General features: G+C 39.7%; 1 protein-coding gene across 17 annotated transcripts in view; it reads left to right on the forward strand.

The window, feature by feature from the left end:
• Nucleotides 1-247: 247 nt before the first annotated feature.
• ADAM22 (ADAM metallopeptidase domain 22) overlaps nt 248-25,969 on the forward strand; it is a 264,012-nt gene continuing 238,290 nt past the window's right edge. For 4 of the 17 annotated variants that reach the window (XM_056118009.1, XM_056118010.1, XM_056118008.1 and 1 more), the window contains exons 1-2: nt 250-609; nt 1,041-1,201. In XM_056118009.1, the coding sequence (XP_055973984.1) occupies nt 525-609; nt 1,041-1,201 (246 nt within the window). In that variant the 5' untranslated portion in view covers nt 250-524. Of the gene's footprint in view, nt 610-1,040; nt 1,202-25,969 lie in introns of all 17 variants that reach the window. The other 13 variants (XM_056118012.1, XM_056118013.1, XM_056118015.1 and 10 more) reach the window with 9 other exon arrangements.

Here is a 25,969-nt window from a genome sequence, read left to right on the forward strand (position 1 = left end):
AGGCGCCAGGAAACCTGCGAGCGAGGCGCCTTCCTCCTCCCCGTCGCGCCTGCCCGTCCTCGGGGCGGCAGAAGACCAGCGGGCACCGGGTGGCGAGGCTGACGCCGTCCTGGAGCCGAGCGCGGACTACACTTCCCAGCAGACTCTCCTGCGCGCGCCCCTGCCCGCGCACGGGGGCCCGGGGAGGCGAATGCACTAGGCGCTCGCTCCCTGCCGAGCGCTCGGCGCCCGTCGGAGCCTTTGCCAGGGGATGAGGTGGGAGGCGCTAGAAACCACTTAGCTACCGCCAACCGCCCAATGCAGCACTCGCTCCCTCCGCCAGCGGAAGCGCCCGCGGAGCACAATGCAGCACTGAGGCAGCGCCGCGGTGGAGGCTGCAGCGCCGCGGCCGCCGCAGCACCAGCCGGCGCGGGGAGGGGGCGGCCGAGGCGAGCCGGGAGCCGCGAGGCCAGGGAGCCGAGCCCCGCAGGTCGGGCATGAGGAGCTGAGCATCTCCATCGAGGCGGGCTGACGGCAGCAGCACCATGCCGCGGGGAGCTGCTGCGTTCGTGCCCTTCTTGCTGCTCTGCGCCCTGGGGACCTGCCCCCTGGCGCGCTGCGGCCGGGCAGGTAAGTTCGCCACCCACGGTGGTTTCTGGACGCACCATTTCCCGGGTATCCACGCAAGCCCTCTGGCGCTTTGAAAAGGGGGCATCCCCGAGTGCTCGGGGAGATTTTTTTTAAAAATTATTTTTGGAAGGATGATGAGAAGTGCAGCAAAAATACATGTGTGGGGGCGCGCGGATGCCTTAGGAGCTTTTGGTCCAATGTCTGCTTTTCGTCTCCAGAAACGGAATGCGGAGGATGGGAGAGGGGTGCGCGGCTTCTGGGCCCCGATCCTGGATGCTCTTCGCGAAGCTGGTCCCCGGCTCCCCGGCCGGCGTGTCCGCGTCCTTCCCACGGGAGGTCCGGGAGGGTGGGGACGCAGCGGGCGCGTGTGAATCAGGGTCATCATTTTCGCTTCTCCCCTCTCCTTTCTTGCCCCGCCTGGTTGCCTGGAGGAGACTCCTCGGTGACGGAGCTGGAACGGAGGAATGAAAACCGCTTCCTGCAGCGCCAGAGCATCGTGCCCCTCCGGCTCATCTACCGCTCCGGGGGCGAACGCGAAACCCGCCACGACGCGCTCGACACTCGGGTGCGGGGCGACCCCGGCGGCGGGCAGGTGAGAGGCGCGGTCCGGGGGAGGCGCGCAGTGCCGCGCGGCCCACCCCACCCACCAGCCCACGTTGGCTCTCGGTTGCCCTGGAGATGCGAGGTCTCGGGGGACCAGAGCGGAGTTCCAACGCGAGTCATGCGTGGCGCTCCCTGTGCGAAATCACACTCGGAGTAGTGATAAAATTCTTTTGAATAATAAAGGATATGGTAGACAGAACCCCCGAAAGAGCCCGCGCCCGGGGGCTTTGCGCCCGCTTTTGTGCGGGATGCCGCCGGCACTGCCGCAACAGAAGCAGAGCAGCGGAGACCCAGCATTTTGGTCAAGTGAAAGGCTTGGAGAGATGAGAAGGGCGATTTGGGGGCCCGGTTTGCATCGTCATTATTGCTGCCGAAGACTTAAATCATCCAAAATTGGCCCTTTGGAAAAATAGGAAAAACAAGTCTAACCATCCCGAACTAAACTCACACCCTGAACATAAGCTCAACCTCAAGGATCTCAGTTCACTCGATTTTCGCACCTCAGAGATGCATCCGTTCATCTCCCATCACCCCCAAAAGATACCCTCTCCCATCCTTCAGTGGCAGTGGTTCCCTCAGTCATAGTTGATAATTTCTTGAAAAAATCTAAGGTCCCTGTTTACCCATATTTGAATCAGTATTTCACATCCACAGATTGTCTTAAAAATATTTTTAGAACATACTTGTTAATTTCAGTAACTATTTTTGGGTGCTATGATTTTGTTTTGTATTTATCAGCTTGGTAACCAGTTCACCCACCTGTAAGTATATGTTAAGATAGAACTTACGGGCCGGATAGAAAGTACAGCAGGTAGGGTATTTGCATTTCACACGGCTGACCCGGATTGGATCCCCAGCATCCCATATGGTTCCCGAGCATCACCTGGAGTAATTCCTGAGTGTAGAGCCAAGAGTAATCCCTGAGTATGGTCAGGTGTGTCCCCCAAAAGTAAACAAAATTTTTTAAAAAAGATAGAACTTGCTCATGTAAATGAAAATTTTGAGGATTTTACTTGAAGCAAAAACAAGATAAATATTTTCACATGTGTGAAACATTCATTAATACTGTGTGGCACTTGATGATGTAATATTTCTACCTAGTTATCCTAGGTATAAAATGTGTAGAAATAGAAAAAAATTATACTTAAGTCTTTATTTGTGACCAGATGCTTAGTGTCAAAAAATTAATATTAGGTAGAAATTTATATGTGAAGGGTTTCAGTAATATCCATCAAAAATAGGTTATTGTAGGGGGTAATTCCTGACATGAAGAGACCTGCAGTTCAGTTCCTCACACCACTGGGACCCCTCCATTGGCACTGCAGGGTGTAACCTGGTGGTCCCTGAGTAATGCTGAGGTTACAGTGATGGCCCCTATCTTTTTCTGGGCACTGCCTCTTGGCCGGTCTGACCTTGAAATATCAGGGCCATGCAGTGTGGAGAGAGTGGACCAGCACTGGTTGGAGGGGGCTAATCTCACCAAAAATGATGATAGTAAAATCTGAAGAAGCAGAAGACAATTTGCTTATTTTCCGATGAATTAATACTTTTTCTCTGAAGAAAATATTGTCTCATTTGGGGCCAGAGAGATAGTAGAGGAGGCGGGCTACTTGCCTTGCAGGTGACTGACCTCAGGTTGAGTCCTCAGCAGCATCACATATGATTCCCTGAGCACCACCAGGAGTGATTTCTGAACACAAAGCCAGGAGTAAGCCCGGGGAACTGCTGGGTGTGGCCCCCTCCAAGAAAGAAAGAATATTATCACCTTTAGTTATAAAATATTTCAAACACAAGCATAAGTAGAATATTATTTTGTATCAATTTGATAATTTTATCCTGAACTCCCATCTTCAACAATTAGCAACTCATGGATAAGCATGTTGTTGCTATATTCTTTCTATGTTTTCCCCTCCTCTTCTTCAAAAAGTATATTTGTGTTTGTGTATGTGGTGGGGGGAGTGGTGTGTTGGGCATACTCAGGGCTTATTCCTGGCTCTGTTCTCAGGGATCATTCCTGGTGACACACTTGGGAGATCGTATGTAGTGCCAAGCATCCAACTGGGGGTGGCCACATACAAAACAAGCAGCTCAGTGCCTGTAAAATGTTTACCAGTATGTTTCTGAAAGGATGATGATTTAAAGAGAGTAATCACATTATATATAGTATATAAACATTGATTATTAATAATTATATTTAAGATGTTGGGAAAGACGAGTAAGGAGAGGCCGCTAAAATCTCAGGGCTGGGATGAATGGAGACGTTACTGGCGCCTGCTCGAGTAAATCGATGAACAACGGGATGACAGTGATACAGTGATACAGTGATATATTTAAGACATTTGTATTCAAATCTCTTTAACCCAGGACCCAAAAAAGTTTCATGGTCTGCAATTAATTTTAAGTCTCTGTAATGCCCGATTCTTTCCTCCATTTCCTTGTTGTTGTTTTTTCTTGAGTTTATTCATGGGGTCTTTCATGTGGTGGGAAGTATTTCACAATCTGGCTAATACTGCAAGTATTTTATAATGAATAACAAAGCTTTCTGAGAGGAGGGATTAGAAATACAGTGGGCTTGGAAACTCCAGAATCTTTCATATGCTAGCAAGGTGGTCTTTGGGCACTCTCTACCCTTCTCCACTTGGGGAGAGACCTTCACTTTTTTGGGAAACAGGCTAGTCCCCCTCCTTTCTTTCCACTGATGGAGCGGCACTCCCTCAGGGTGTCGGTTCATAGCCATCTCCGCTTGAGTCAGTGATACTTTAGGCCCCCTACGGTTATTCCTTCCAAAAGCAATAAACTTAACAATTGACAAGAGTGACTTTGGCTTTTGATAAGATATGAGTTATGGGTGGGATTTTGGTAAAATTGCTGAAAGTGAAGGTCTTGTTTGTCATCAGAGTAAGAAATTAGCACAGTGCCTGGCACAAAATAGGTGCATGTGGTAAGTTATCTGGTTGGCTCTCTGGAGCCGTTGGGGAGCAGTGGCTCTTTACTCCTTAAGTAAAGCCATGGCTTTTTAAGCTCCAGTGAAAGATCGTTGACCACTAGAACTGAATCTGCAGGTAATGATGTAAGCATTTAGTGGCCGTATTTGACTTTTGTTGTCATTGTTGTTGTTGTTGTTGTTGCCATCTTTGCTGTATCTGACTTAGTTGCCATGGTTGACTCTTCTACTGTTGGAAAAGTTAGACGTTTCCCTGCATTTTGACATTTCTGTTTTTTTTTTTAAAGAACTGTCATTAGACCATACAGTCAACATAAGTTAATTTCATATGACCTTTGTTAGTTCTCCAGTAATTAAATAGATGTAATTTATGACCTCTTTGCTACTCATACGTTTTTAGCAACATACTATTCCAGGAGAAAGAGTTCACAAAGCTTATAAATTCATTTATTGAACTAGTTACTAAAAAATGTATGCATTTACTTGTACTACTACTGTATACAAACTTTTGTGCTAGGACTAAGGATTTAGAAATAAAAGACAGCTTTATTATTAAGGGAAGATATGTCGGAAGAGTAAGCAGTTACTCTTGGCTTTTCCTTTCTGATTTTTGTGGAGCTCATCATACAATATGGCAGCAACAAAGGAGACCCAGTACTTAACCAGGGTGAATAATCATGGTAGGCTTTCAGGGCAAGGTGCTCCCTAAAATGTGTATTGACTGTCAATAGGAATTGGCAAGGTTAAAGGAGAGAGTAGTTATATCAGGCTGTTACATCAGACAGAGCAAGTTCGTAAACATGTGGGACTTGACATTTTTGTTAATTTTATACAGTTAAGATTTAAGGAAAAGATAAGAAAATAGGAAGACAGAGAGTAAATGCTACAATACTTTCATGGAAAATGCTGAGAAATTTGGACTGTGTCTCAAAGGTAATAATGGGATTTCAATAAGGAGCATTAACTGACCAGATTCCTGTCATTCTTAGTTGTTAGGAACTTCAAAGAATGTATGCGTGTGTGGTGTCTCACTATAATTTATTGATAAATGCCAGTTCACTTACTCATTAAATTTCATAATAAGTTAATGACTAAGCATCCTGAAAATTCTGTTTAAATGAGTTGTTATATATAAAGCTCTTAGAATGATGCTGGACATGTTGTAAGTACTGTAGGGTTTTTATTAAATAAAATTGACTCCCACAGGCTACATGAGTACTATTTAGAAATTTTATGACTTCACTTCGGTGCAGAATTGTGCTCTAATTTCCTAAGCTTAACACATTCCCAGAAGTAAGTTACAGATTACTCAGATTTATATAACTAAGTGGAACCAAATAGTCCTAGAGATCGAAGAGACCTTGCAGATCATATAACCTATTTGAAGAACTGATTTTCACCACATGAGATCAAGGAAACTAGCATTGCTTTATTTAATGTTAGAACCATGTTGCTATAAAAAAAATAATTTTGTTTCGATTCTAATTACTCCAGGTAACAGAAAAATATTTTTTGAAGAAATTTAAACTTTTATGGAAATACTGGCAGTTTGATGTGTAGTAATAATTCTGTTGCTATGAGTTGGTATTGTAAAACATTGCTGCTTGACTTGAATGCATACTTTATTTATTCCCCATGAACGGTCAGCCGGTGATGAAAACTTATGAAGTCACAGCATCCTAGAAATGATAATCAAAAAATATTTTTTATAGTGAGTAAACTGGACTCTCATCAAGGTTATCTACGTAATGTGAAATAAGTTCAGTATGGTAAAATGCTACTCATTGCTAGATTACTAGAAATCATCAGTCTTTATTCTAACCTATGGTTATTTGTGCTGAAGGAATGATATGTTTTCAGGTAATATAATAAAATTTAATTAAAAGGTAATCTGGTAACATGGTTTTGTGTGTGTGGGTGGGGGGCTATATATACAGGTGCTGCAAGGAATCATGTGATGCTGGGAAATCAATCCCAGGGCTCTATGTGCAAAGCATGTGTTCTACCCTTAACAGCTATCTCCCTTGCCCAGCACTTCTGCATTTTGGGGAGCAGGAGGCACACCCGATGGTGCCCAGGAGTTACTTGCGGCTTTGCACTCAGGAATTGCTGCTAAAAGTGTTCAGGGGACCATATGGGATGCCAAGAATCAAGTCCAGGTCAGCTGCTAGAAGGCAAATGCCCTACATGCTGTACTATTATTCCAGCCTTCAATTTATTATTATTATTAATTTAATTTTTTTGGTTTAGGGGCCACATTTAGCAGCACTCAGGGGTTATTCCTGGCTCTGCACCTAGGAATTACTCCTGGTTGTGCTTAGGGGACCATATGGGATGCCAGCATTCAAACCTGGGTCGGCCACATTCAAGGCAAATGCCCTACCTGCTGTACTATCGCTCCAGCTCCCTCAGCACTTCTGCTTTTAATGTATAAAATTACTGCACTGCCACCACCAAAAGGCCAAAATCACCTTTCACTGTCCTTATGTAACTTCTAGTAAAACTTATATTTTAACTGGACATTCATATTGGCAAAATATCACCCATAGTTTGCTATTGATGATTATTTTTTAGTTATGATTAACTTCTTTTGTGTCAACTGAGAATCATAGATTTGCAGTAGTTTCAAAGACAAGTTATCTGGTGGTTGTTTTTAATTGCCTTATCCCATAAATTTTCAATAACTTCCTTTTTCACCTAAGTTTACATTCCACTACAAAAAGTAGAATTGGTATTTACTGAAATTTTTATTGTCAGTCAGTAGTTGGATGATATGTTTTACTTGAAAAGTGTCAATGGTTCTCAGACATGAAGTTTAGCGTCAAGAACATATATCTCCAATTTATCACAGTTTTAAAAATCAGTAACGCATAGGAAAAAAATGCAATATGATGCATGACATCAAGCAGATGTGCTCCATTGTGTCAATATATTTCTACATACACCTAAGCATGGATGAACTGTATTTAAAATTGTGCTGTTTCACTTGGGAGCACTGAGTCAGCATGACAGTAAATTATCTGCAATACTGCTTCCCTGGCAGAAAAGGGCTCTTAGGAATTACAGCTTTAGAAATATTTTGCAGGGGTAGTACAGACATCTGTTTTATAAATGTGCATTTGTTAAATCTAAGTGGCTCAGTATTGATAAAGTTTTGCCACCAGAGGCCACAGAGGTAGGAGAGCAGGTAGGCACTTGCCTTGCACTCAGCTGACCTGGGTTCAATCCCCATCATGGTATATAGTCCCCAACCCCTACCAGGAGTGATCCTTGAGCACAGAGCCAGGAGAAAGCTCTGAGCACTGTTGGGTGTGCCAGTTCCACCCCTAAAAACAGTTTTTCCACCAACTGAACTTTGTTTTACTAATACAAGTAGGAGGAAGCTTTTGTTGTTGTTGTTGTTGTTTATTTGTTTTGGAGCTACACTCATTGAATGCTCAAGACTTACTCCTATCTCTGTGCTCAAGAGTCACTCCTGGCAGGGCTTGGGAATCCAGAGGGCTCAGGGGATCCAAAGTGGGTTAGCCCTACCAGCTGTACTATCGCTTCGGTCCTGGAAGGCATTTAATTCCACAACCTTCTTCTGTTACAATAAAAGAGTTTAAAGAAAATAAAATGCAGAATTATACAAGTTTCCCTCAAGTCTTTTTACTATGAAATTTCAATATATATATATATATATATATATATATATATATTTCAAATACTGCCTAATGATTTTACTGTAAACAAAATGGACTCATCTCTAGCTGGAGCGATAGGATAGTAGTCAGGACGTTTGCTTTGCATGAGTTCAATCCTCGACATGGTCCTCTGAGCACTGCTAGGAGTAACTCCTGAGTGCTGAGCCAAGAGGAACCCCTGAGGATTGCCCTGCCACAGAGGCAGGGGGGGATGGGGGGGATGGGGGTGGGGGGATATTATCCATGGTGGTGGAAAATGGGCACTGGTGGAGGGATGGGTATCTGATCATTGTATAATCGAAACCCAAGCACAAAAAATTGTAAAGCTAAAAAAAAAAAAGAGGAACCCCTGAGCATTGCCGGGTGTGACCCCAAAAAGCAATAAATAATTAATTAATTAAATAAAAAATAAATAGACTCATCTCTTTTTTGGGTATGTGGAAAACTATGAATGACCCAATTTCTTATTGGGGCTGGGGTGATTGCTCAACGCGGGTGGAGTATACATGTTTTGCATGCATACGGTCCTGAGTTCATCCCTGGCACATCTTGGCTGTTTAACCCCCTGGGTCCAAACACTGGACACAAAAATTCTTATGCTTTTATTTAGTTTCTCATGTTGCAAGGAATGTCTAGTGATCTAACATTTTTTAGTTATGAAAGTCTTTTCTGGAAGTACACAGACAGAGCCATGCCTTTTTTTCTTAACTCAGAAGAATATGTAAAGTCAGTAGTATTAGTAATTTCATATAAGCTGATTTAGGGCCACATTTAGAATTAAGTCTTAGAGATTGCCCCAAAGGGGAAAGGAATCTTGCATCTTCACAAAAATCCCTCGTGACTGGTAATATTTATCCACTATAAAGTAGGTAGGGACCAAAGAGGGGATTTGATTGCAGATGCTTTCGCTCCATGTACTCTGCTTTATCACCTTTGAGTCACCTCATATTTTTAGCATGTACCAGCCAAGAGATGTACCACAATCCCTCACTGTGCTGAGGGATTTACATGTATTATCTACCATTATGAGATGAACATTATTATTATTATTTCTATTTCACATATGAGAAAACTGTTAGGGATGCTAATTAGCCTGCCCAAGTTTACCCAACTTATAAGGATCAGAACTGAGTCAAGAGTCCTCAAAGATGTTAGAAACCTAAGTGAAGTATACTACTGTGTACTCTTTAATACTTAACTTTTGATTACCCACTAATCTGTGTTAGAACAGCCTAATATTATTTCTTTAGAAACTTTGACCTTGTCCAGATCTCCTCCCTATCTGACTTCAACCCGTGTTTGATACTTGCTATGGTCTTCATTTTAGAAATAAATATGATTTCTACGTCAGTCTTAAACTCCAGAGAAACAATTCAGTATATATCTAAATCACTGAGTAGGATATTTGAACTCTGAGTACTAGTTGGATTTTAATCTGTTTAAAATGTTCTTCAAAGAAACTATTTTTAGAGAACTAGTATTACTCTTCAGTAGTACCTTGATCTCACCTCTGGAGATTCTTGGGTTTAAATAAGGAAAAACAAATCTCCCCCGTGGATTCCAATTTGTACCTAGATTGGAAGAGCCCCATGCACTGTTAGGTCTCTCCTCTCCTCTCCTAAGACAAACTCTCTAGTGATTAACTCTGAATTAGTATTTGGTCTGAATTGGTATCAGTTTTCTCAGTCATATCTCTGACCTTGTCATTCACCTGCCCAGCTTTTTCTAAAGGCTATTTTGAAGAACATTTAAGAAATAGAATTTAAAAAATTCATATTAATCAAAATCATAGAGACCATGTTCTTGGTTATGTAACTCTGATTATATCCTTGACTTGGAAGCCCCAAACTGAAAAGTCACAACATGATTTATTGCAGCAACTTCATTCCTAGTTATGGTTTTTTTTATTTTTTAATTTCCTTTAATGCTATATTTATCTATGTATTGTTCATATATATTTATTTATATATATATCAGTTTGCTTCTCCTCAATCTCATTTTAGGTCAGAGGTTTTACATGTCTCATGATGTAATAATTTATCAATCTGGGAAGTCATATCTGTATACATTTTCATATGCTTATTATATTTTGATCGAAATACATACTCAGGCTAAAAAATAATCTAAAGGTTTTCCTCTGATAACTTATTCTAAAGTAGTCCATTCTCATTCTCTACTTACCACATTATATTGTTGTTATCTTAATAGAACTTATTATCATTAGATGGGCTTTTTAATAATTTACTTGTTTATTTTCTTTCCTCCAGCATGCTCTCATAGAGTATAAACTGTATGAATGTAACAGTCTTGTTTTATTGACCAGACATACAGAGTAGGTTCAGAAGAGATGATTAATAACTATTCATTGAAGTAATGATGTTTTCTTCTTCCACAATTTTTTTAAATCTACTTACACATTTTATTTTATTTTGTTAAGTGTCCATATAAACACCCCGACATTCTTTGGAAATAACATAGAGTATGAAAGAATGAATGAATGAATGAGTGAATATCTTTTAGTATTTAAATATTGTTTTAATATCCTTTTGATAATTGCAATAATTTTTCACATAATTAAAATAGAATTTAGTTTGCTGTCTTTTAAAATGTAACTACTACATATCTACAAAATGATTTTAGACTTCTAGTTGTCCTCTATTTCCCATTTCATCACTTAAGCTGCTGTTTTTTATTTTATTTCTTTAAATTTATTTTATTTTATATTTGGAGCCCATTATAGTAATAACCTTACCTGTCTTTAATAAAACTTTAAAAGAAATTATGTGCTAATATATTTTTAGAGTTTCCATGAAATAGGTAAGGCCTACTTACATAAATTTAACTCCTCATACACACTTTATATCAACACTGTGGTTTGCCAAGTTGCTCATGATGAATTGCTATAGACATTCCATATTCCAATACCAGTCTCACCACCATTATCACCCCTTTCCTCCACTATTGTCTTTAATCATCCCACAAGCCTGCCCCCATAGCAAGCCAACAACAATTGATTTTGTATTGCTTATTATCAATACAATGATAAACGAATGATCAAAAATTATTTCCTTAGAAGAAAATTATTTACCCCTCCTCCCTACCCCACCTTAAATTCTGTTTGTATTGAATAATTTTTTTCAGAAGTATATGTATTGGCAAGAGTAAAATTTTTTCTTTAAAAAATAACTTTGTAACAAGGGATTTTTTGAATTTTTATTTATTTATATTTTTAGTTTTGGGGTCACACCCAGAGATAGTCAGAGGTTAGTTCTAGCTCTGCGCTCAGGAGTCACTCATATTGGTTGGTGCTCAAGGAACCATATGGGATGCTGGGAATTGAGCCCCGGTTGGCTGCATGCAAGGCAAATGCCCTACCCACTGTACTATCTCTCCAGCCTTTATAACAAGGGATTTTTTAAAACAGTTTGTAGTAGTTCCTCTTTTATTACATTTGTTTTTCCTAGTAATGAACATTAGATAATGCTTTGAAGATGGGAGATCAGTATTACTTTAGTAAAGGTAGGCCTCAAGAGCACACATTCCAAGTTCTAAAAATTTCTGCCCAAGGCAATAATAACTCCTGACTGACAGTTTTCTTAGGCCATTTATTCTACTTGGCATTGCTTCAGTCTCTAACCTTTACCTCTTAAAAGTGGGTCATTTTTTTTTCTTCTTCCGTTTGCTTTTAAAGTAGTCTTGTTTCAGAGAGACTGTCTCCATTAGTGATGCGAGGATGTTGGACTCAGACTGGGACACACAATTTGCTATTTTTGATCATAGCTCAAGTTTTTTTTTCTGAGTGGTTTCTCTTTCTTTGGTTTAGATATTAGGACACTGCAGCAAGAACTCCCACTTCCCAGAGCGAAAGGGAGGTGGGAGGTGTGGTTCAGGCCAGAACTCAGGAACAGAGAAGATGCTGTGCTGGGTTCAAGAACAAACTTCTTTTTTTTTGTTTTTAATTAATTTTTTTTTTTATTAGTGAAACACCATGAGGTACAGTTGTAGATTTACAATTTTTTGTGCTTGGGTTTCGATTGTACAATGATCAGATACCCATCCCTCCACCAGTGCCCACTTTCCACCACCATGGATAATATCCCCCCCACCCCTATTCCCCCATCCCCCCTGCCTCTGTGGCTGGGCAATCCCCTGTGTTCTCTCTCTCGTTTTGGGTGTTGTGGTCTGCAAAAGAGGCATTGAGTGGCAAACATGTTCAGTCCATAGTCTACTTTCGACATGCATCTCCCCTCCTGGGAGGATCCTCCAAACACCCTTTATTTGGTGCTCCCTTCTCTATCTGAACTGCCCTTTCCCCTAGAATACCCGGCTGGTCTCTAAGTTATGGAGTAAACCTCCTGGTGCTGATCTCAGCTATTCTTGGGTATTAATCTCATATTTTGTTACTTTATATCCCCCAGATGAATGCAATCTTTCTATGTCTATCCCTCTTTCTGACTCATTTCACTTAGCATGATACTTTCCATATTGTACCACTTGTATATAAATTTCATGACTTCATGTTTTCTAACAGCTACATAGTGTAGATGTACCAAAGTTTCTTTAACCAGTCATCTGTTCTTGGGCATTCAGGTTTCTTCCAGTTTCTGGCTATTGTAAAGAGTGCTGCAATGAACAAACAAGTGCAGATGTCACTTCAACTATACATTTTTGCCTCTCTGGGATATATTCTCAGGAGTGGTATTGCTGGGTCAAATGGGAGCTCAATTTCTAATTTTTTGAGAATCGTCCATACTGTTTTCCAGAAGGGCTGAACCAGTCGGCATTCCCACCAACAGTGAAGGAGTGTCCCTTTCTCGCCACATCCGCGCCAGCATTGGTTGCTTTTGTTCTTTTGAATGTGGGCCAGTCTCTAAGGTGTGAGATGGTATCTCATTGTGGTTTTGATCTGCATCTCCCTGATGATTGATGATGTAGAGCATTTTCTCATGTGCTTTTTTGCCATTCGGATTTCTTCTTTGAGAAAGTTTCTGTTCATTTCATTGCCCCATTTTTGGATGGGGTTGGATGTTTTCTTCTTGTGGAGTTCAACCAGTACTTTGTATATCCTTGATATCAACCCCTTGTCAGATGTGTATTCGGCGAATATCCTTTCCCATTCTGTAGACTGTCTTTGTATTTTGGTCACTGTTTCTTTGGAGGTGCAGAAGCTTCTTATTTTAAGATAGTCCCATTTATCTATCTCTGTTTTCACTTTCTCGGCCAGTGGGGTGGCATCTTTGAAAATACCATTAGCCTCAATGTCATGGAGGGTTTTGCCAACTTTGTCTTCAACGTACCTTATGGTTTCTGGTCTGATGTTGAGGTCTTTAATCCATTTTGATCTTACTTTTGTACATGGTGTTAGGCAGAGTTCTGAGACCATTTTTTTGCATGTAGTCGTCCAGTGAGATGATCATATGATTGAGGGGAGATGTCAGTGTATTCAACCCTAAGAACAAACTTCTTGAAAGAATCAGAAGCCCCTTTCCAGTTTGTAATCTCAGCCATTCTGGATTTTTTGTTGATTTATTAAGGGGAAGGGTTTGGGCCACACCTGGTGGTGCCCAGTGGGTGACCCTATGCTTAGGGGTCACTCCTGGCTGTGCTAGGGATCAAAACAGTGCCATAATCCCTGTACCCTCCAGCCCTTCTCCATTTAGGTTTTAGTGATTGATTTACTCTTGGTCTTTTTTGTGGGGTGCATATCCAGTGGTGCTAGGGACCTACTCGTAATACATTGCGTGGGGTCATGTTAAGGCTGTTCTCAGCGAATATATGCTGGGGATAGAACCTCCTTGCAAAACATACATGCTGGTTTTATGAGCCATCTCTTTGGCCTGGACGTTTGTTTTTAAAAGAAAACGTGAAATTTGATCTGGTGGCCCTTAGATTTGTTTCTGTGGAACCATTTATTTCTCCCCCTTGCTGCTGCTCATGATTTACAAAGTAGAGTTGTTTCAGGCATACAGTGTTCCAACACCAATCCCACCACTTGTGTCTCCTTTCCTCTGCCAGTGTCCCTAGGTTCCTTGCTACTCCCCAGTCTGCCCCCTCTGCAGGCATATAACAAGTTTACTTGTTTTGCTTGCTCCAGAAAAACTTAAAGAAATAGCAAATGGAATTTTCAGAAAATGAATCAACAAAGTCAATTTGTAGTGATTGATTGTTACATGATTTTAATCTGTATAAGGAAAGAAATTCCAGTCATTTAGTATCATTTAGTAGAATACAGTATACTGCCTATTCTCATTTATAAAAATAAGTTTTCAGCTCTGACATATAAAATATATTTTGTTAAATTTCATTTTGTACTTGGATCTTATTGCAGTAATCATCATGTCTCCCTGTCATAAATGAAGCTAATTTTTTTTTTACCCCCTTGGCAGGCATATAACAAACTTATGTCATATACTTATCCAAAAAACATAAAAGAATGGCAAATATAAATATTAGAAAATAAATCAATAAAATTTAATTTATGATTATTAATTGATATCTTTTTAACCTTTCTTAATATAGTAGAATACAACCATAAGCAAATTATTAGGTGCAACATTCAAAGTCACATGATGGGAAGTTTCTCCTGTCCTTAAAAGAACTCTTTTAAAGCTTCTTGCAAAACTAGGTTTAAGGCTATGAATTTCCTAAGGTGTTGCCTGTCCATGAAGATCTGTATAGTTCCTACAAATCTGATTAATAATCTAGCTGGATAGAGTATTATTGGTGAGGTGTTCATTTAGTTTTTGTACTATATCCTTCCATACATATTCTTCTGTCTCTGTAGGCTAATTTGATAGATTTGTTGTGTATCTTAATTCCTTTGTAATTAAGTTCCCTTTTTGATCTTGCTTCTTTCAAGATCAAAAGAGAAATTCTGTCTCTATTTTTGGATTTTGTCATTTTGAGTAAAATGTGTTTTGGAGTTTTTCTAATTGGGTCTTTTTTCACTGGGGCCCTTCAGGCCTCTTGGATCTCGGTGCCTGAAATCTTCAGTTCTAGGAAGTTCTTATTGATAATTTCTTTGACTGTTGTTACTTCATCATATTTGCGGTCCTGTTTTTCAAGGTACTCTGATGAATCTTATATTATTCCTCTTGAACTCATCCCATAGTTTTTGGCATGCTGATTACTTCTTTTAAGACTGTTTTCCACTTTCTGCTGTTTCCTACTAGTTTTGGAGTTGGAGCTCCTCGGTCTTTTGCTCAGCCTCTGTTATTCTGATATTCAGAGTTCATCTATTGGCTTTTTTAATATCATGTATCAAGGTCTTCATTCTTCATTTCTGTTATTTCTGATTGTGGTAGGTTCTTTTTTTTTTAACATCTTGATTCTCAAACTTTCTTGTGCTTTGCTGACTACTGGTGCTTTGTTTCTTAGAACTCATTGAACATCATCATCATATTATCACTAAAGACACTATCGTAGGATTTACTGGTGCTGTTTATGTCTTCAGTGATTCTTTTGTGGTCGTTGAGCTTGATGGGTTTCTTTGTGTCTTCCCCATGACTTTTCTTTAGTGTTCATGTTGTGCTGGGGCTGAGTCTTTGTAGTGAAGGCCCCTACAAGATGCTGTGGGATTAAGCTAGAAGTTTAATCCCACAGCAAGTTTCCCTCTGTTTTCTCAGCCTGGAGTGGTGGAGCATAGTCAGGACAGAGCTGTGGTATGGGCTCTTAGTATGCTGCAGACTGTGGGTGGAGGTTGCTGGGTTCCCCCAGGATGGGAGGGGCTCTGCCTTCTGTTCGGAATAGGCCCCGTGATATCAGCCAGAAGAAAGCCTCATCTGGGATGGTGATGTGTTTTTTTTTTTTAAAAAAAAAGCTTTGGCAAATGTTTAAATAAAATAATGGGGAAGTATCTTTCTTAAAGATATGTTCATGAATCCATCATTATGCTCATACTTAAGCAATAATATTTTAAGAGTTTTAATTACTTTGAATCCATAAAATCCTTGAATATGATGTAATTTTTGATTCAGGACCACTAATTTGTTCTTAAATTTTATGATTTTGTAGATATGGCTTAACTATAAAAAGTTCTTCTGTTTCAAACATCTCCTCATGACGAAGTATGACACATATTGAGTATAAATTTTGGACAGATATTAATTGACAGAATGGTGGGGAAAATTCAAACATTGTTCATTGCTGCCCCAAAAGGTGAAGCCATTTCTGACTGGTTAAATGACTAACGATAAGGCTCTCAATGTATTTTAATATTTGCCTAATTTTAGAATCCTTCAGGTAAAAGAGAGATGAAAATATTGGTGCCAACATACTGAGAATTCTGGTTTAATTTCAGAAACAGATATTTTGTTCTATTCTTATTTTTTTAATGATCTGGTACAGACAATATTCTTATGTTGGGAAAGTACTATTCTTATGAAGGGAAAGTACTATTAATACATAACCAATTTAGCATGAAATATACTTTAGGTCATTGAAGAGTTATTTATGACATTTATCTGATTACTGGTTGTGGAACCCTGAGATTTATAGTTGTTAGATGGTGATGAGGTAAAATTATTTAATTACACAGATAAATTAAGCATCCTCGTTTTAATTTTTGTTTTTTTTTAAATCAGGGCAGAGTCTTGTACATAACAAGTTCCCGATAAGTAAATATTTACTGGATAAAATCATTTTATGTGGGACCCATAGAGAGCCCTCTTACATCTTTATTCTCAAACTTCTGCTATTTCAGGTTTTCCATAGTAATTTCTTCTTTTGACCCTTTTCCCCCTCATCACCTCTCATTACCAATTCTGTCGCTTTTGTTTTGTCTCTTTATTTTTCCATTTTCCAATACAGCCTTGCTCTGTTCACTAGTTCTTTGACCCTTGGTTTATTTTGTAGTTTTTCTCCTACTCTATTTCTGTTAAATTCCTCTTTTTCTTTTAGCAGCTAAAAACAAAACAAAAAACCCAAATCACTCAAAGGTTATTTACATTCAATATTGGGAACCATCCCTATTGGCCCCGTGGACATTGGTGGACTTACCTTGAGATTTGGAAAGTATTTTACATATAGTTCAACAAACTTTCCACTTTTGGGTATACCTTTAAAACTAGTTTTTTTAATGAAACTTTCCTTCTCACTCTGTTCCCCTTAAATTGTTTCTCATTCATTCTCTTCCTGGATATGGATTTAAATGTTCCTTCGGCTCTTTCGTGTTGGAATAATCATCTTTACAAAAGAATTCTCCCTGTACTTATCGCTTAAAATATCCTGAATTTAAACTCTGAGTAATGTGCTCAGTGTACCTTCCTCTCTTGCTGAGTTTGTCCTGTCTCCAAGAGTGATTTAGTTATGCATTGCTACTGGAAGCACGCTCAGTACTAAGGAATGACAAGGAGTTTTTGTAGGTATGTGAAGAGTTAAACTTGCCTTCTTTGTTCCACATAAGATTGTCTCTATTGGACTGGAGTGCTAGTAGAGAAGATAAAGTGCTTGCCTTCATACAGCTGTTACCACTGTGGATCCCCAGCACTACAGCTGGTTCCCTGAGCACCACCAGGGGCCACACCTGAGCACAGAGCCAGAAATAATCCTGGAATGTGGCCAGTTGTCTTCTCACCACCACGCAGAAAAATACACTCAACATAGGAATTATCTACTCATGCACAATTGTGTTTTGGTGGGAGTGAGTAGTGGAAAGGGAAAGTAGAGTGATAATAATGAGAGTACATTATCAGAAAGGATTCCCAGGATGTAGCCATAATCTTGGGCTGGACCTTTATAATTTGTATTCACCACTTCTTGTTCACTGATTAGCGTTGTGCCTGACACACTGGTGATACACAGTTATTGTTTATGGTCCTTTTTATTTCTACTCTCTTTTAATACTGTAGGGAGAAAAGTGAAGTTGCCATTTGTTAATAGTTTTATGTACTTTTGCTGTATTTGCAGTATCAGTGTTTCTTTTCTCTAGATTATTAAGATTTTTATGTTGGGCATCGGTTCAAGTAGAACTTGGCATTGCCAGGAGTATTCCATGAATGCAAAGCCTGGGGTAAGCCGTGAATACCACCAGGTATAGCCCCAAACCCAACTGTCTCCACCTTCCCGCCTCCCTGAGCCCTGCATAAACCCCACAAAACCCACAGAAAAAAAGAAGTTGGCCTCTTTGTACATGTATGCCTTGTCTCTGACTACTCTCTTCTTATTTCCCACTCGTATATCCCTCCTGGCTCATAAAAACTAGCCCAATGTCTGAACTGAAATAGTTGTCCTTCTAATTGGAGGCAAGATTTTTGGGAAGGCAGAGCTACCATGATACACTACAGAGAGTGTTAGGAGCTGGAACAGTAATCAGCTAACATTCTACTGCAAAATCCACCTTGCTGTCACTCATCCACTTCAGTTGCAGTGACAAAATCGTTCATGACAGTTCATAGCCCTGTCTCTACCAACAATAATATATCCAAGCATTATATATATATCATATATATAACCTGTGTGTGTATGACTTGACTTTGCTATTTGCTGCCTGGAGCTACACTTTCAAAGTCATATTTATTTTCTGGGAGCATGACAAAGAGTATTTTTGATGGCTCTGAACTCATACGACCGATTATGCCTAGCACTTACTTTGATGTGTGTTCTTGAAGTTGGACTACACTTGGTAATACTTACAGGCTACTATTGACTGTGTGCTTGCTCTTTCTCCTAGTGGTGCTTAGAGAACCTTGTAGTGTTGTAAATTAAACCCATCCTTCCATATTCAAAGCACAGTCTTCAACCCTTTAAACTATCATCATGTCCTTGATTTTTTTTAACTTTTGTTTTAAACTAAGAAGTGTTTTTTTTTCTTTCTGGAATTGAGTTCCAGAAATGTTTTTTGTTTAATATTTTGTTGGTATTCATCATTATGGGCTGGAGTACCCAATAGCACAGCGGGTAGGGCGTTTGCTTGCATGTAGCCGACCCAGGTTCGATTTCTTTCTCTCTCTCGGAGAGCCCGGCAGAACCTACCAAGCACCCCGTGTTGTATTCACTATGCCAAAAACAATAACAACAAGTCTCACAATGGAGATGTTACTGGTGCCTGCTCGAGCAAATCAATGAACAACAGGAGGACAGTGCTAGAGTGCTACATTTATCATCATTGGGGTGTAGGAATCCCAAGCAGTGCTCAGGAGACCCCAGTGCTCAGGAGACCCCAGGGACTTTTCCCTGTGATTTTTGTTCAGCTGGACCAGAGATTAGGTGTGGGGGACTGAGGATGTGGTGATATTCAGTCTTACAGTGCTGAGGATTACCTGGATGTGCCCAAGTGATACTCTAGTGATTATGGGGACTGGAGACTGAACCCAGGTTGGCCACATATGAGGCATACATTTAACCTGTAGTATCTCTCTGGCTCGTATTCACGGTCATGGTCCTCCCATTGTTCATCGATTTGCTCGAGCGGGCCCAGTAACGTCTCCATCGTGAGACTTGTTGTTACTGTGTTTGGCATATTGAATACGTCATGGGTAGCTTGCCAGGCTCTCCGAGGCGGGCAGAGGAATCGAACTCAAGTCGACCATATTGGCTGCGTGCAAGGCAAATGCCCTATCGCTGTGCTATCGCTCCAGCCCTGACTCCTATTAGTTACTTCTATTCTTTTGGGTTTTTAAAAACCAGTTTTAACTCCCTCCTTCTTTTTTCTTTCTTTTTTTTTAATTGTTCTTGTTGTTGAAGACAGAGCACTTTTTTGTGATACTGGGGATCCTAGACACCTCACCACTGGGTCCCAGTTTAGCATATATGGTGCTGCTGGGGATTAGACTCACGCCAGAATCTCTCCCACTGAGTCATATTCTCAAGTGTTATTTTATTTTCATTTCCCACCATTTTTAACATCCTTTTTGGTAGAGTAACAAGTTAGTATATTTTCTTTATGTTTTAGTATGTTGCGATTACTCCTAATAGTACTATTACTCTGAAATTGTAATGCACTAAAAAAAAATCTATAAATTATTCTTCAAAGTACTACTAAAGGTAGTAGTAATTTTTATATAACAGAGAGACCCTGGGGTGGATCATTTTCAGTTGTTTTCAAGCATTTGTATAATAAACAAAAATCAAAAAGTAGATTTAAAATCACAAGAGAAAGTAAGTACTTGAGATGGGAAAGAAGTCATCAACCTGATCTACAGAATTGAACTCTAACATTTGTCATGGTTTTACCTGACCTAATGTGATCTCAGGAACAAACTAATTATTTTACTTATGTATATATATTTATTCGCAACAGGTATATAGGAATATAATTTATGCATCTTAAAATTTACCCATTTAATAGCAATGCTCAATTAAAAGTATTTTAATGTGTGTATACACACATACACACTTTTATTTAGGAAAAGAAACAACTACTTTATTAAAATAGTGTGAGTAGCCACCTCCCCATACAACCAGAATCCCTGGAGGCCTCAGCCATGTCCCACCACTGCCACCATGGAAGCTCATCTACTGGCTTTGTTACAGAGACTCATAAATAAACCTTGAAAGAGTTCAAATAACCACAAAAAATTTCTCACACACCCATTTATGGCTGAGACCTTTGGGTGATCTTGGGAGGGGGCGGGCCAGCTCCTGCCCTACCAAAGCCTTGGCAGCTGCACTCATGCCCCAAAGCTACCGCCATGGAACTCCAGCAGGACTGACCAGTTAAATGTTCTGGATTTTCTGCAATGATGTCTCCAAACTACAATACTGACACCACTAGATTGGATGGGAATGTAACATAAAAGTCAACCAATCTTGACTAACAAAAACAGTAACGCAGAAGGCTAATCTTGCAGTAAAAGCTTAGAAAACCCTCAGAAAAGGACTTAATGTCCCCATGATGAGGTGCAACCATTTTCACATTTTTTTCCCACTAAAATAATTTTCAGTCTTTCCATTAGCCATTTAATGGTGACAAGCAATATAAGATAAATTATCATTGGCCTGTGGTGGGGAAAGACTTTAGGGGTGGTTAGGAAAATGGAGACAATGGTGGAGGGAAGGTGACAGTGATGGTGGGATTGGTGCTGGAATGTTGAATGCCTGTAACAAATCCTCATGGATAGCTTTGTAAACCTGGTGTTTAAATAAAGTGGGAAAAAGTAATGAGTAAATAAAACATGATTTATGCCACAAAATTATACACTTCTATTAAATCAACATAGAGCTTTATCATTTTACATTAGAAACTTTTCTTTCTTTTGAACAATTTTTTTTTGTAGTTTCGGTGATATGGTTGTAGTAGTTGACATTTATACTTTTGACATACCTTATTACTGCACTTTCACTAGCACCGACATGTAATACTCTCCCTCACTGTCCTTGTCACTGATAGTTCTCTGCTTTTCCCCTCCCCTACAGCTCCTTCTATAGCTTGCTCATCTCTGTTTGGTAATCAAAGGCTAAGGGTTTGTCATCATTTAATACTGTCTACTCCCTTGTTTTGTTTCTCTGTATACTCTAGATGAGTTAGATCATCTTGTATTTGTTCTTCGTCCTCTGACTCATTTCATTTAACCTGATGCCCTCCAGTTCCATCCAGGTTGTGGCAAATTGCAACATTTCATGTTTTCTTATAGCTGAATAGTATTCCATTGGATATATATGATTCATACAATAATCTGTCCTTAGCCATAGGGGTTATTTCCATATCTGGCTATTGTACTTAGTATTACAATGAGCATATATCTTTTTAAATTAATGTGTTTTTTGTGTATATGTTTTTGAATTAATATTTTTGTGTTCTAAAACTATTAATTTTAAAACATGTTCATCACTTCAAAAAAAAACCCTCCATATCCACTCTAACTGTCCCATACAGCTTACCCCACACCCCTCGCCCTAACTAATCACTAATATACTTCCTTTTTTATGGACTTGACTGTTATTGACATGTCATATTAATAAATCATATACAGTGTAGTTCTTTGTGATTGACTTCTTCCATCTACCACAGTGTTCTTCCATGTTGTAACATGTATTAGTACTTAATTCATTTTGTTGGTGCAGATTTCTTTTATTCATGAAGATTTAGTTTGTTTTCACTTTTGAGGAATTAAGCGTAGTGCTATAGCAAACATTTTGTCAACATGTAAGAATACATACATACTGAAGATCAAAATAACTATGAGTGAAACAATACTTATCTATACCCGTGGTAGTATTCTTTTTCAGTTTAATCTGTTCTATGTCTTTTTTTAAAATCCTGACCATGGTACAATAAAGTGATTTTAGAGCCTTCTTTAATATTTTATTATATATCATGATTTGCAAAGTTACTTATAATTTAGCTGTTTCAGTTGTTCAATGTTCTGATACCAATCCCACCACCAGTGTGAACTTCCCGCAATCATTGTTCCTAGTTTCCTACCCTGCCCTCTTTCTTAGCAGGCACAAAAAAAAATCTTACTTCATATTGCTTGTTACAACAAAATGTCAAATGCAATAATTAGAAAACAGATCAATGAAAGTAAATTTGTGATAATTGTTACATCTTGAAATGTTGTTCGTAAATTCATTGTCTGAGGATTTACTGAGCTGGTTGGTGCTAGTTGAGCCTTCTGTATTATTGTTTTTGCTCATTAAGCTTGGTGGACTTCTTGGCAACTTTCCCATCAAATTTGCTGTGCTCCTACTGGGCTGTCAGTATTGTGCAGCTGCATGCTTCAGTTGCTGTGGAGCTGGGATGATTTGTTGTCTTGGTGCCTTGATGAAGTTGTGTGGAGCTGGGCCATTTCTATGCTGGAGGATATTGGATGTGGATTGGGCTTTCTGAGTCTTCTGGTAGCGAGTGAAATCTGCCCACTCCCATTCCAGGAAGGTTCCAGATTTCTCAGCCCAGAGATCTATCCACCTGGGGTGACTCAGTGACTTGGCATTTGATTTCAGTCTTCCAGGAGGTCATGATTTGGCTTATAGTTTTAGAAACTTCTATAGCTTTCTTGATAGGTGAACTTAATACAGTTATGGAAATCATCCTTTAGGTAATGCTGGTGCAAAGGGCTTTGGAAGTTTGAATCAGGTGTACCTCCTTCAAGCTTCTAACTATTATTTCTTGTAGTTTTCCTGGAAACTGGCAAGAGGCATTAGAAATATCTCTGTGGCAGTGTTACTCATCTTTAACCTGTTGTATCTATCAGTGCTAGTTGATTCAATCATGTGACAATGCTAGTAAACAAGTTTTAGAGCAACTTTTTTTTTTAATATTTTTTTATTTTGCTTTGGTTTTTGGGTCATACCTGGCAGTGCTTGTGATGGGGTGTAGGGAGGGAAACTCTTGCACTGAATGGTGTTCCTAGCAGTGCTTAGGGGATATCTAGTGCTGAGGATGGAGCCTGCGCCTCCTGCTTTTGGAGCTACCTTCATGGTGCCAACATTTGCTATATTTTTTCATTTGTTTTTGGGTCATAGCCAGCTATGCTCAGGGCTTATTCCAGAGAGACTAAATGATCCTCAGGGATCACTAGTGGCAGAGTTTTGGGGAACAATATGGGGTGAGGGTGATCAAACCTGGGTGGGCTACATGCATGACAGGTGTCCTACCCACTGTACTATCTCTCCAGCCCTTTTTGCTACATTTTAAATTTATTACTAGGAAACTATTTGAGGGGGATGGAGACAGTACTGAGTTAAGATACATGCCTGGCATATCCTGATCCTGATTCTGGTTTTATTTCCATTCCCATAGAGTCCTCCAGGGCTTCATAAACTTTCTGTAGAGGCCTCCCAAGCATTGCTGGGGTGACCTGAGTAATCACAGTGTCACGGGGCCTGAGCAGCACCATGTCTTCAGGTCCTTGCAATGAACTGCTGAGCCTCCAGGCTTCCTGAGCAACACTGGGGAGTCTGCTCCGCCTCCCTGCCCCCTGCAATTTACATGTTGAAATTTTTGAAAGGACAAAAAAAAAATAATGTCACAGACACTGTTGCATTCATAACTCAGAAACAAAAAATTTAGTTATTAAAAAAAAACCAAACATTAAAGATGCAGTTAAAACTCTTCTCTCCTTCCATTCCCTTTTTCTTTCTACAGGGAATTACCTTCAAATAGGTGTTTACTTTTTCTAGAATTGTTTCTCTAAGTTTGCTACATTAAAATGAAAAAAGTGACTTTTAGTGTCATAAGTGGGATGAGGGGCAAATATTCAGAGGTGAAATGGACAGTTCTTAAGTTTTATTCATTGTCAGCTTTTCTTCATATTGTCACGTAATGATGTATCCATTTGCATCCTGTCATCAGTGTATGAAAAATTCTCTATGTTTTCATAATCAGTATCAACATTTTTTGTTTATTTTGGGACCATACTTGGTGGTGCTCGAGCTTACTCATATCTCTGTCCCAGGATTCACTCCTACTGGGGCTCAAGAAAACATTTGTAGTATCAGGGATCAAACCGAGATTGACTGTGTGCAGGGAAAAACTTTTATGTGCTGTACGATCTCTTCATCCCATGATCATCATCATTATCATCTGAAATTATAAGTCTTTGTGTGTGTGTTTTGTGTATGTCTCTGTGTGTGTGTGTTTTCTTTTCTTTTCTTTTTGGGTCACACCCGGCAGTGCTCAGGGTTTATTCCTGGTTCTGCACTCAGGAATTACTCTTGACAGTGCAAGGGGACCATACGGGATGCTGAGGATTGAACCTGGGTCGACTGCATGCAAGGCAAATGCCCTACCTGCTTTATTATAGCTCTAACCCCCAAGAAATTATAAGTCTTTTAAATTTCTAAGACTTTTATGGGTCTGAAATGGTATTTGTTTGTTTTGTTTTCCATTTTTCCAATGACTAATGAGCTGGAGCAGCTTTGGTGACTTGTGTATATTCTGATTAATCTCATCATGTTTCCCCTGTTTTTCCACCCTTTAATTAATATGTATGAATCTTTTCATTCTTCCCTCACCCCTTTGCTTTTGTTTGTTGGCTTGAGGACAGAGCAGTCCGAATGCACTTCATTTTGATGCTTACCAGAGGTTCAACTCTTTACTTCAGGACCTTCACACTTCGGTTTGCAGTTCCTACTGAGGCTCAACCCCTGGGTGTGGTACTTGCACAGTCGGTTGCAGTGCTTTCTGGGAGTTGTGAACTTTTTTTAAAAAAATTGTTCATTGAATCACTGTGAGAAAAGTTACAAAGCTTTCAGATTTCAGTCTCAGTCATACAATGATCAAACACCCCTCCCCTCACCGGTAATTATTTTTCATCACCAAGAAACACAATATAGCCCCCCTCCCACCCCTCTTGATGCCTGTGAGGTAGATGATTTTTACTTAACTCTCTCTCTATTTTGATTACATTCATTATTTAGACAAAAGATGCACCATTATTGTTTGGAATTAAATTTTTATTGATAATAAATAACCAGAAAATTTATTAATTTTTAAAAAATTTGTCACAGGTCACACCATTTAAAAAGTAGGGATTAATGAATTAGAGTCAGAGAATCTGGAATTAAACTGCCTGAATTCCTGTGCACTTTAATTCCAGATCCTCAGCACTATTCACAATAGCCAGAATCTGGAAACATCCAGAAACACAGAAACATCCTAGAACAGATGCCTGGATAAAGAAACCATGGTACATCTATACAATGGAATGCTACACAGCCACCAAAAAAATTAAGTCATAAAATTTTCTTATAAATGGATGGACATGGAGCGTATCATAGAGAGTGGAATGAGTCAGAGTAGAATGGAGATGAAATGATTGTACTCATTTGTGGAATATAAAAGCTAGTATGTGATTAATACTCAAGGACAGTAGAAACAAGGGCCAGGAGGACTGGTTCACTATTGGAAGCTTTCCACAAGTTGGGGGAGTGGGGAGGGCACTTAGGGTAGAGAAGGATCACTATGAAAATGATAGTTGGAAATGATCACTCTGGACAAGAACTGAGTGGGAAAGTAGGTAAAGGGAGATACGTAATAACCTTTCAGCACCTGTATTGCAAACAGAAGAGGAGTGAGGTTGCACAAAGGAGGGAGGGAGGAATGGGGGGGAGGGAGGGAGGGAGGGAGGGAGGGAGGGAGAGAGAGAGAGAGAGAGAGAGAGAGAAAAGAAAAGAAGAAATGAAAAGAAAAGAAAAGAAAAGAAAAGAAAAGAAAAAAGTCCATGCCATAGAGGCAGGCTTATGGGTCGGT

Source organism: Sorex fumeus, unplaced genomic scaffold (genome assembly GCF_029834395.1).
Source record: "Sorex fumeus unplaced genomic scaffold, SorFum_2.1 ptg000037l, whole genome shotgun sequence".
Lineage (NCBI taxonomy): Eukaryota > Metazoa > Chordata > Mammalia > Eulipotyphla > Soricidae > Sorex > Sorex fumeus.